At 38.1% G+C, this 12,217-nt stretch overlaps 1 protein-coding gene across 3 annotated transcripts in view; it reads right to left on the reverse strand.

Annotated features, from left to right (window-relative positions):
- The window catches only part of Ikzf2 (IKAROS family zinc finger 2), a 154,290-nt gene that overhangs the window by 47,528 nt on the left and 94,545 nt on the right, over positions 1 to 12,217 (reverse strand). For 2 of the 3 annotated variants that reach the window (XM_052749765.1, XM_052749766.1), the window contains exon 4: positions 1,324 to 1,590. In XM_052749765.1, coding sequence (XP_052605725.1) covers positions 1,324 to 1,590 — 267 coding nt within the window. The remainder of the gene's footprint in view (positions 1 to 1,323; positions 1,591 to 12,217) is intronic. The other variant, XM_052749767.1, reaches the window with a different exon arrangement.

Consider the following 12,217-nt stretch of genomic DNA (forward strand, 5'->3'; position numbering starts at 1 on the left):
TAAAAATTTTAAGTTGATTATTTAGAAGTAAAATTTTAAAATAAATTTCTTCCATGTGATTTCTCATTCTTTCAAAAGAATATCACATTTTAAAACTGAGAACATTATTAATATTTTACTGGAGAATACTATCACATTTTAGTAGAAGACATAGTCCTTAATTTTTTTTCTTTCTTTTTTAGAAAGGGTCTCACTATGTAGCCTTGGCTAGCCTGGAACTCATTATGTAGACCAGGTTGGTCTTGAATTCAGAGATCCTCCTGCCTCTGACTCCCCAGTGCTGGGATTAAAGGCATGTACCACTATACCTGATTTGAAAATTTTTTGTTGTTGTTTGGTTTGGGGACAGTCTCACGTAGCACAGGGTGGCCTCAAACTTTATATAAGTTAGGATGACCTTGAACTTCTGATCCACCTGCTTCCAATTGCCAAACACTGGGATTACAGGTGCATGCCACCCTGCCCTGCTCAACTTAAAACTTCATCAAAAATTAACTGTTATCCCTTAAAACAATATACACACAACTTCATTGTGTTGTGTTTACCTACTCTCCCCTGCCTTCTTTCCCTCCTGTCCTTCTTTTTTTCCTATGTCCCTCTATCAAAAGCTTTGAGAAGATTTACAGAACACTGTTGCCTCCTCATCTGGCCTGTTTTATGAAGTACTTATATCTCTCAATGCGTGACAGCATGTACTAAATTATCCACAGGTACTTTCCTCACCTAATTCCAGAATTCCACATTTCTACCTACATCCCTGCCATCCTTTGACTTTTCTCACCCTAACCATCTCTTTCCAGAGTGAAAACTAAAAGTGACAGCCTTGAACTAGAGAAAGCACCCTCCTGCTACAGAGACCTTTGGTCGGCAAAGACTGACCAGAAACAATACTTCAAGGAGTTAACCAAAGTGAAAACGGTTCATTCCTATATAAATGTGTGAGTGCTATTTTGTAGTATAAGGTCCTAGGAAGCAAACTCTATTACCTGCCCATGGGTATGGTAAAATAGGTATACAAATACAAAAAGATTAAATTACTCAGTGAAATTCTCCTATACCTTTTGAACCCTTATCATATTATTGCTATATTAAGAACTGTGAAAACTGAATCCCAAACTTCTTTTCTGACATGCTATTCAGATTTGAAGGCTGGAAGTCAAGACCCAGGCTACTTTCTGCTTCCCAGCAATCCAATACTAGCAGAATTCTGAAAAGGTAACTTCACATTGCCACCCCTGAATAAAAAGGAAAGAGAGTAGATGTCAGGTAATATCAACATCAGATGCCACGGGCAGTCATCAGGTTATTCATTCAGCTGCTTACCAGTGTGACTCCTTTTATGTACCATAAGCACATTGGGCCCAATGCAAACCATGCCACAGACGTCACATTTCAGTTTACCATTCGGAAGCCGGATTCCTCCCTCGCCTTGAAGGTCCTGGACTTTCCTGTTGTCAGCCAGCTCGCCGCTCTCAATTAGGGGTTCTTCTAGGCTGCTCCCCTCATCATGGCCCCTGATCTCATCTTCGCGGCTCAGGGGTTTCCTCTCACACTCTTCATCACTCTGCATTTCTAGCTTTACAGAATTTGCTGTAATTTAAAAGAATTGAAGACATTTGTTACGTGCTGTTACCCTCATTTCTTTCCTGTCCACTGTCACTCTATGGAGCGGATGGGAAGGATGTACTAAGTCAATCCACACTGTGTGCAACGCTCTTCCAGGGAGTGAGCCTCTGGGGAGAGTGAAGACCGCTCAGAAGCACTCTAGGTGAACAACGGACCCTCGACTTCTGCTCCTCCTCATTTATTTCACTCAGCTACATTGCTTTTATGCAAGTCCTGAACTAATTCTTGTGTTTTTTAAAGTTGGTCACTGCAGTTAATAAGAATGAAAAGCACGCGTGGAAGATGCAAGGTTAAAAGTTTCTTAACCCACTAAGCCACACCTCATCTTAATTGAACAATCACGTTCATGCCACATTCTCTGCTTCCCATCAGAGTGCCTGTGTCAACCTGCTTCTGCGCAGAGTAAAAGAAACAAGTCAAGATCTTAATCCCACAAACGTCTGTCACCGAGGAAGACACACTGTCAAGGCAAATGTCCCCAAGTCAGACTAAACACAAACATTCAGCTCAGAGCTGTATCCATGTGAGGGAAAGTGCATAAACCTTGCCATCTTAAATTACCCTGCTTTTGTTTCCTACATGCAACAAAAATAGTCCTCTCTGGAACACACTACCAGGTTGTGAACCAAAGCACTTGAACGCTGATCTCTGCAAATCAAAGAGCAGCCGGTGACAGCACTGCATGCATGTACACACCTGCGACTGTTAAGAAACTTAATGCCTTCTGTTTGCTGTTTTTGGATCATCCCACAGAAAAGCTGGAATTCTGCTAGCACAGCCCTTGATCTAAATGTCCCAGTCCTTTTACAAAGTAGAGGCAGGCTTTAAATTAGTATCAGGTTTTCGGTCTTGCGACCTTGAAAGTTTCTTAAGAATCCATACTGAAGCTCCTCGACATAACAAATTAGATGATTCCTGCCTGTATGCCCTGTTTACTACAGTTGTTTTCCTGAAAAGGTGGGGTACTCTTGATTCATGACTATTGCTTAGCAGGACAGGGTGCCATCATGATGGCGGGTCTCTGTCCCTCTCTGCAGAGCTCTCGAATCAGAGGCAGTGTGCTACAGAGTGCCAGCAGTATAATCCTAAACTAATTACTTAACCTATGAATCTTAACATCATGCATTTGAAAAGCGGCAATGAACTCAAATTGCTGAATAAGGTTTGGGCAGAACCTTTGGTGAGAGTGGAGATACTTACATTCTTAAATTGTTAAGCATCTTAGTATTTCTCCTTGTCCTCCAAAAAAATGGAGATGATTATGCCTCCACTTTGCAGGGTTGATCTGAGCATTAAATTGTTAAACTCAGTACTTATGCATCTCTCTTTTTCTTCAGGCAATATGGTGCTACAGTTACTTTGTAAGATTTTGGTGAAGATTAATTAACTTACACAATGTAAACTGCTCTATAATCCACAAAGGGACAGCCATCCTTACTGAATCTAGCAATTTAGAAAATGATATGATCCTATTGGATTTTTAAGAAGAGACGGGACCATATTCTACTCAACACCATATCCCCGCCCCCCAGCAAGCCTGCTCACAGACCTCGTGATATATAGGAGCTGTTCAAGCAGTATTCACTCACTAGTTTTACTAAAATCATTATGTATTTCATTCCTCCAACCCTGTTTTGTGTTATAGATTCCATGCCATTGTAAAGAAAGACAAAACAATATGAAGAATTGAGTGAGAAAATTAAGTCATTTTTAGCAAATGCTCAGAATCCTTCAGTCTCTGCTTCTAACGAAATCATGATCATAATGCTCACAGTTAGAAGTCTATCTGAATCCATTTAAAATGTAAAATAAATTATATATCTAGACTATCTGCAGAGATTTATGATCATCCATTCTCTGTTGCTATTACATATACAGATATCCACACAGAAGGATCAGTGTGAAAAGTCTTGTATTTTTACAGGCATTTAAAAGTATGAACAAACTTCACTGTTATAAATTTAAATGGTCTTTCTGAAAACTGTATATCAACATTATTTGCCCATTTTTCTACCAGGTTGTCAAACTTTTCTCACTGAGTTTAAATGTTGTTTTTATTCTGAAAATCAAAACCCTAAACTCCCTAATATCGAAAATGACTTCAGGACTGATGTGACACCATAAGAGAATACTCCACAACCAATGACACAAGCCAGTTTGTAGCCAGCAGGGGAACATACTGGAAATACCGTAGATAACTACTTCCGTTCAGACTTCAGGTGTCTGCCCAAGATACCTCACTATGCAAATGCAAATATTCCAAAAAACATACTCTGTTAGGAACACTTCTCCCTAGAATTCCTCCCAGGCCTATTCCCTGTTACCCGGGAACCGAGGCCTGCATTGCCGATGTATTTTGCAAATATTTTGACTTTCCATTTTATTCATGAATTAGTTACTGTTTGATAAGCCACGTTTAACCACGAAGCTTGCCAGAATTCCTCTTCAGAACTCAAGAAAAATATACCTGCATGTTCAGACTGTTAGCATAAAAGTATAGATCTCTCAATATCAAAATAGAACAGAACTATAAAAAAATACAGCTTGATTTTAAATATCAGAGGACATTATAATGAGGATATCCAAACCCAACAACAATGGACACAGATAAAATGTCATTTTAAAAACACTGTCAGATTAAAATATCCTTGTGAGGAGCTATTCTCCCTAGATGAGTATAATGGAGGCAAACACTGGGGAAATGTTTATTTCTGCTGGAATTCAGACAGAAAAAAATGATAAAGTATAGTATGGGTTTTTTATACCAATGCTGAAAGTAATCATGCTTATCATATGTAAATCTGTGTCCCATTGCTTTCCTTATATAGTAAATTAGTAAAATGTAACATGTTTCAATATATACCTCATACACTAAACTTCACCCAAAATGGTAGCCCACTTACAAAAATTTTCCATTATAACTCATTTCTTTTTTTTTTTGGTTTTTCGAGACAGGGTTTCTCTGTGTAGCTTTGCGCCTTTCCTGGAACTCACTTTGTAGACCAGGCTGGCCTCGAACTCACAGAGATCCCCTGGCTCTGCCTCCCGAGTGCTGGGATTAAAGGCGTGCGCCACCACCGCCCGACTTCATTTCTAATGTCTGTGTCTAAAGTTGAAATCCTATGTTAAAGAAGCAGGAAATTAAATAAAATGTCCTTTAAATCCTAACCACTAAATAGAAGCCTTTCTAGCTCCAAAAAAAACTATGGTATGTTTCTTTTTTCAATATAAGATGTTTCTAATTATGACAGACAACCTATAATGTTTGAAGTATTTAATGATAAAATTCAAGTGTTAGGGAAAAGGTAAAAATTTAAATTTCCACACTAAGAAAGAGCTGACTGTCATTGTTTAAAGCATAGTGAACCTAATACAACTGTCAATCACTAAATATAATATTAATCGTACTTTAGTTTCAATTTTGGGAATTGGAGTTTTAACCTTCACTACGTGGACTTATTTTTAAATGTAGTCTAGGAATATGTTCTCATAAACAGGCTAATTTCACTCTATATAAGTCGGAAGCTAATTTGATTTTATGTAAGTCTGATGTGTTCTTCCATACTGTGTAATTCGAAACTATAAAAGAAGCTCTTTGGAAAAAAAATGACTTCTCAGCCAAACAATCTTCTATTATAAGCTTCTTTAGTAAGCATACTGGGCTACCTACACTCAGAAGCTCCATCATACTGGGCTACCTACATTAAGAAGCTTCAAAATCATCATTGTCAAGATATATACATCATTGTGTCAAGATATAACAAGGAGTAGAGGGCCACACTATACTTGCCTTTCATTCCTTAGTGAGACATTAACAAGAACACTGAATGCAAGTTTATACACAGGTAAACAGATACAGATTAAAAGCATGCATGCACATACACACACCCCAAAAACTGAAAATTTAAAAATATTTTTGAAAAACTAAAGTAAGTCATCAATTTGACAGAAAGTACCCTGGAAAACTGCTCTTATACTCTACATGATTATCCTACACATCCTTGCAAATGCAGAAAACACATCACAAGCCCCTTGTATTATTTCCTGTCCGGGAAGCTTAACAAATCTGCTTGTGGGTTAATAGAATCAGGTCATACTAGTGATAAAGTTTTAATTTGTAGAAAGCTTATATCATCAAAATATTCTGATAATTATACTTCCAGTTCTGGTTACTACATTATTTCCACAACTTTTCAACTAAAATTTAATAAGGTTATTTTTGAAAACCAAATTCTCTTTTATGAAAAGTAAAATCTATCCTCTCAATTTTTGACAATTAAAAATTACCTTCATATATTCCACCATGCATATAAAAACTTACTTGTTAAAAATTTTTAAATTATTTCCTATTTCTTGAAGGAATCAGTCACCAGAGATGGCAAACTCTCATGTGTGGCAAAGGCAGATGCTTGGGTGAAATTTGAGTTATGGATATATAATAAAATATTCAATTCATTCAAAATGTCCAAAGGATGTTGAATAAGTAAATTATATTAGTGAAATGTCTGTTTTTAGGTACAAAGTTCTTCATGATCTCTTTTTATATGCCTACTGCCTTGTTAATGCATGTTTCTTATTAAGTAAATGGGTTTTGTTTTACTTTTAATCGCCAACCACCAATAAATGTCAAATAAAATATAATAAGCAGCAGATATTTTAGTGTGTTCTACCCTTTCTGGGTGAGAAGGTTGTGCTAGGGACCTAACCTAGGTCTTTGTGTATGCTCAACAATCACTTGGCTTGACTTCTACTCCTGGCTGTATGTAGTTCTCTGACTCCATTATTATTATTATTATTATTATTTTACTTAAAACAATTTTCATATTTAAAATATTTAAATTAAACATTTAAATATATTTTATCACGTTCTTTCCCTTCCCCCAATTCCTTCCTCTCCCCTTCTCTATTTACCCAAATTTAAGTTCTTTCTCAAAAGTCAAGCAAAAACTCAACTTCTAAAGAAAAGTCTGTTTTTGTGTCTTGCTATGAGAGGGAGATGGTCCATGTGAATGTTACATTCATGTGCGGACACAACACTACCTCACATTTGACTTCTTAGGTCATTCTCATCAACTGATCTACTTTTATTTTAGCATAATTGTGGTGGAAAGTAAAAGTGCATGGTTACACACATCAAACTGAATTAATTTCTTAACAGCACTGAAGCTGTTCCAAATGTTATTTTGCCATTTGTTTTTAGATGCTACCGTGTGTGTGTGTGTGTGTGTGTGTGTGTGTGTGTGTGTGTGTGTGTGTGTGTGTGTGTGAGTGAAGGCCAGAGAACAACTTTGAGGGTAGTTCCACAGGTATCACATGCCTTTTAAACATTTATTTTGAGACAGGGTCTCTCACTATCCTGGAAACTTACCAAGTACACCAGGCTAACTGGCCAGCAAGTCTCAGGGAATCCACCTAGATATGCCTTCTCATCCCTGGGATCACACCCCCACGGCACCACATCTGGCTTTTGACATAAGTTCTGAACACTGAACTCGGGTTCTCAGGCTTACATGGCAAGCATGTTACTACCTCCCCAGCACTAAATTTAGAATTAAAAATTTTAATGGAAGCAAATACTAAGGGAGTTCAAGTAATGTTAGTTTCATAAGAAAAAGAAAAGGAGACTAGAATGTCGTTCTTCCCAAATTAAAGCCGTTATCATGTGTGATTCTATTTTTATATACTCGGTTTCTGCTGTATAAGAATTCAAGTGGGCACTTCAGGGATTAAAACTCAGAAACAATTTCTCTCATTCTATGCTAGTTACCTGAAATAGCGTTAAATACACGAATTGATTCAATACTTCTATCTAGCCATCTGAAGTTGAATCTACACGAATATAACTTTCTTTTAAACATTAGAAAAAGACACACCAAACTTGATGAAATCTGTGTTATTAGTCCAGCAGCTGTTTAAATAAAGTGTTAGCAAACCAAAATAACTTCAAAACTGACGTAAAGGACAATTATTCACCAAGAATCAAACAACGGGCCAAACAAAATAAAAAATTATCATAACTGGAGTTATCTTAAAGTATGTGCAATCATTTTTAACTCCTTGGTGAAGTTTCAAAGGATATAAAAACTTTATTCCTGTTAAGTGTGGGGAAGTGATGGGTAAATCTTGCAAAGCAGCTCCCTCACAAGATCTTTCAAGTGTTTGTTTTATGGAGGGTTGGACAAGTCCAGACACTGGTGTCAGCCGAGCAGCAGCTATTTGTGGGCAGCACTCTCAGGCTGCTCTTCCCATCACCTTGAAATGTCCCGTGTGTGTGTGTGTGTGTGTGTGTGTGTGTGTGTGTGTTGATGTTTGCACATCTGTGTAGTTGTGTGGAGGGCTCCAAGCTGAGTGTATTCTTCAATCACTTTCGACCTTATTTTTGAGACAGGGTTTCTTCCTGAGCCTGGAGCTCACTCTTTTGGCTCTGCTGATTGGCTAGCTAAAGACCTCCATCGATACACCTGTTTCCACGTCGCCCTCCATGCCACCCCAGTGCTAGGGTTATAGATATGTGCCCTGAGGCCTGACTTCAGTGAATATTGCTTTTTGACATGGGTGCTGGTGATCCACATTTGGGTCTTTATGACAATGCCTCAGGCACTTACCAAGTAATGCCATCTCCCCAGCCTTTCCCAGCCAAATAAATACAACACTGAGGTCAAATCTGTTGTTTTACTCTTTTCAGGAAAGTTTCTAGGCCGCAAGTTCTCTTTCTGTGCAACTCATGTTGTCCTAACACTATGGTGACTTTATTAATGCATAAGTTTTAATTTTACAGTGCCCATCATTACAGTCATCAAAGATTACACAGTGTAAAATCAGTAGTACAACAATGCTGTCCTCACATGACCTCACACACACTAGCCACTTACTATGCCCTTTGTTAAATCATTGCTGCTGACTTATGTTTTTTTTTTTTTTTTTTTTGGTTTTTTGAAACAGGGTTTCTCTGTACAGCTTTGGTGCCTGTCCTGGAACTCGCTCTGTAGACCAGGCTGGCCTCGAACTCACAGAGATTAAAGGCGGGCGCCACCACCGCCCAGCTTTGACTTATGCATTTTACTCTACTTCTTAAGTTACTTGCAAAATTTAACCACACCTGAGAAACTTAATGATATAGAGCTAAGTTTTAAGCACAAAATATCATCAATATCACTGTAGGAAAGGTGATTGTTCCCAGACTACTAACAGATTTAATAGCAACAATCACTAAAGTATATTCTCATCTTCATGTTATGGATGAAAATATCAGTGAAATAACAAGTTGAGTTGCACAGCAATTCAGAACCAACTAAGATTGGGACCCAGCACTCACTGAGAACCAAATTCTTGCTATATCACCTGTTCATTGTAAGCAGGGCAGTGACGCGTTATTAGTTAACAACAAAAGAAATGCCAACACATTAAGAAAGGATAAGTTAGCACAGTGTGTGCATATATAATTCCATGTCTAATATGGGTAATTAGTTTGCCAGTTTGGGGTAAAGAAAAAATTGTGTGAGTCTGTTTGGAAAAAAGACCAGCTCTTACTGCCAAGTTTTCTGAGCATGGATTTCATCTCATGTAAGAGCAATTGACTTTGAACTGGTGTTTGGCAATCATGTGTTTAACATAACTATGGGAGGCTTACAAAACAAATTATATTGGGAAATATTTTTAATAAGAGGAGAACAAAATTCTTAACCTGACTTCTGTAAGAGGGAAAATCATTACTATACAATCCAGCCCAGTGGGCATGCTCCCAAAGGGAAGCACAGCACAGGATCACCAGAGGCCACTAAGGACACTTAATGAGGTCAGAAGGCACTAAGGAATGGAGTAACTCCAACAGAGGCAAGATCCAGCCCCCGGCTCTTCAGCAGCTCAGCACAGCAGTCTCTGAAGTGACAAGAGAATCCAATGCTGTCCATACTCTGGGTTCCACCCTCCTTGCGTGGCCATTCCTATTGAGATCAAGACTGAAAGGTCCTTCCAAGGGCTTCCAAACACACTCTTATTTGTCGGCATCATTTAAGATTCCACATTTGGCCAGGGCGATGCAGGTTGGTCAACATTAAAGTAGAACCCAGGAAAACCGATCAAGTAGTGACGAAGAGAAAACCTGTGATTAAGAGACAGTAACCTGGACGGCTGCCAAGCAAACCTTAATACTTCTAAGTCTATTTTGGTTTTCCACAATGTGGCAGCAGCAGTTCTCTTTACAAGCTTCATGTCTGGCTCCTGGTTCTACTGAGTGTCCTACAGAGCCTCTATGTCAAAAGAAAAAAAATCACAAAGCACCACATGAGGAAATGGAAAGGGTAGATTAGAATACCTGTCTTTAAATTACTAATGTATGAATGTTAAGTCACCTGCCAAATATCCTCATTTCCTATTGTATGTATAGAGTGGATGATATCCTCTACATAAAAACCACAAGACTGCAGCCACATAGTCAGTTAGAACAAGCAAAGATTACGAGCACAAGCTAGATCCTGGAGCTTAAGAACAAGTTCGTTCACTTATTAGCCATAGGACCTCAAAAAAACCTGTCTCAATTTTCTTGTCTAATAAGTATCAAGATATTACATTCTGAGTATTAAGCATAATAGTATACATAACACACAAAGCTATGTGGCTTATTAAAAAATTTGGATAAAAATCATATCATAAATGTATACCATTAAATAAGTTGAATGTTTGGTGTATCGTTACTAAAGTAAAGGTAAGAAGGTCCCACAGTGGCATTTAAGACAATACTTACAAATTGGTATGTAATAAAGGGCATAAATAATAAGCCAACAGCTAACATAATGCTGAGTGGAAAAAGCCAAAAGCTTGTTCTTCAAGATCTTGAATATGACAAAAGTGCCCTCATATATTCAACACAATACTAGACGTGTTAGCTAGAGGAAGAAGCCAAGTTGCCAGTATTTGCAGATGACATGATCTTTTATATGGAGAAAAATCACAAGGACTTCATTAAAAAAAAAAAAAAACTATTAGAAACTAAGTAGAGCAAAGATGCAGGATACAACATCAGCATACAAACCCCAATACTGTCGCAACAGAGCAGCAGCAGCCAGTTATGGGAAATAGAAATCAAGACAGGAATCCCATTCACAAATTGGTACAAAAATTGCCTAGGAATAAACTTAACTAAAAGGCAAAGAATTTATATAGTGAGACTTATAAGACATTGGTTGAAGAAATTGTAGGGCATGCGCACACAAACTGAAAAGAAACCATGCGTTCAGGGATGAGAAGAGGGGACACTATTAAAATGTCCACACTGCCCAAAGTCAACTACAAGTTCAACGTAACTCCTATGAAAAGCCAATGACATCCTTCACAGACAAGTTTGGGCTGTTGTTACATATAAAGGCAAGGGATCTCTCTCTGCTATTCTATATTCACTCCAGTATATTCTATATTTACTTCAAATATTTGAGTCAAATGAAAAGTCTACATGTGGTCCCAAGATGCAAGGTTGGTCAACTAGAAATGTGTAGCCAATAAAGCACTTTGACTAGTGAGAAAGGAAAAAAAAACAGTGGTTAACGGTAATTTACCAGGCAAAATTTTTAACAGATCTGTGCCAAATACTGATTTTCTTCAAAGTAACAGCATCACATTTATTAACTATGAACATACCTTATTTCCTAACCTTAATGAATGAACACTTTCTATAAAATAGAATACACACACACACACACACACACACACACACACACACACACACACATGCACACGTAACAGAAATCAGTATTGTTACACGCCAGTTATCTGGAACAGAAATCAAGAAGCTACATCCTTGACAATAGCAACAACATAAATAAATAGACAAAATTCCTACAAATAAATTTGGCCAAAGAGGCAAAATCTCCTCAAAGAAAAATAATAAAACGCTGAAGAAAGAAACTAGAGTTGGCCAGATGGCTCAGGGAGTAAAGGTGCTTGTGGCCAAGCCTGTGTACTCGAGTCTGAGGCCCAGAAGCCTGTGTACTCGAGTCTGAGGCCCAGAAGCCTGTGTACTCGAGTCTGATTCCCATGTCCTGCAAGTCATGCTCTGACCTCACACATGCTAATGGCACGCAGATGCGTCGATAAAAACTTGCTCACATTCACAGATGATAAATAAATACTGCTTTAAAAGAAATTGAAGAGGTCACAAAAACAGGCACAAAACTCTCAAACTGCCGGAGTAAGTAGGTGGAAAGGTGAAAAGCAGGAGGCATCACATCATCACACTTGAAGTTGGGCTACAAAGTTTTGGTGCTCAAAACAGCATGGCACTGGCATTAAAAACTGGCATGGAACAATGAAGCAAAACCAAGAGTCACATGTTGACCCGCATTCCTACATCCACCTGATTTTCGACAAAGGTACCAAGAGCAGGCTTGGGAAAAGACAATCTTGTCAACAGACCTTCATGGGACAATTGCACACTCACATGCAGAATAATGAAACCAAAACCCTCTCTCATACCAGTTACAAAACCTAACCAAAATTAACCAAAAATATTAAAAGACTGAAATTCAAGACTTGCCAATACAAAATGACTGGGAGAAATGACTAGGAAGAAACGCCTAATGGAAATGCTTCAGGGCAT

The sequence above is a fragment of the Peromyscus californicus genome, unplaced genomic scaffold (genome assembly GCF_007827085.1).
Source record: "Peromyscus californicus insignis strain IS unplaced genomic scaffold, ASM782708v3 Scaffold_21__1_contigs__length_65335640, whole genome shotgun sequence".
NCBI classification, from domain to species: domain Eukaryota; kingdom Metazoa; phylum Chordata; class Mammalia; order Rodentia; family Cricetidae; genus Peromyscus; species Peromyscus californicus.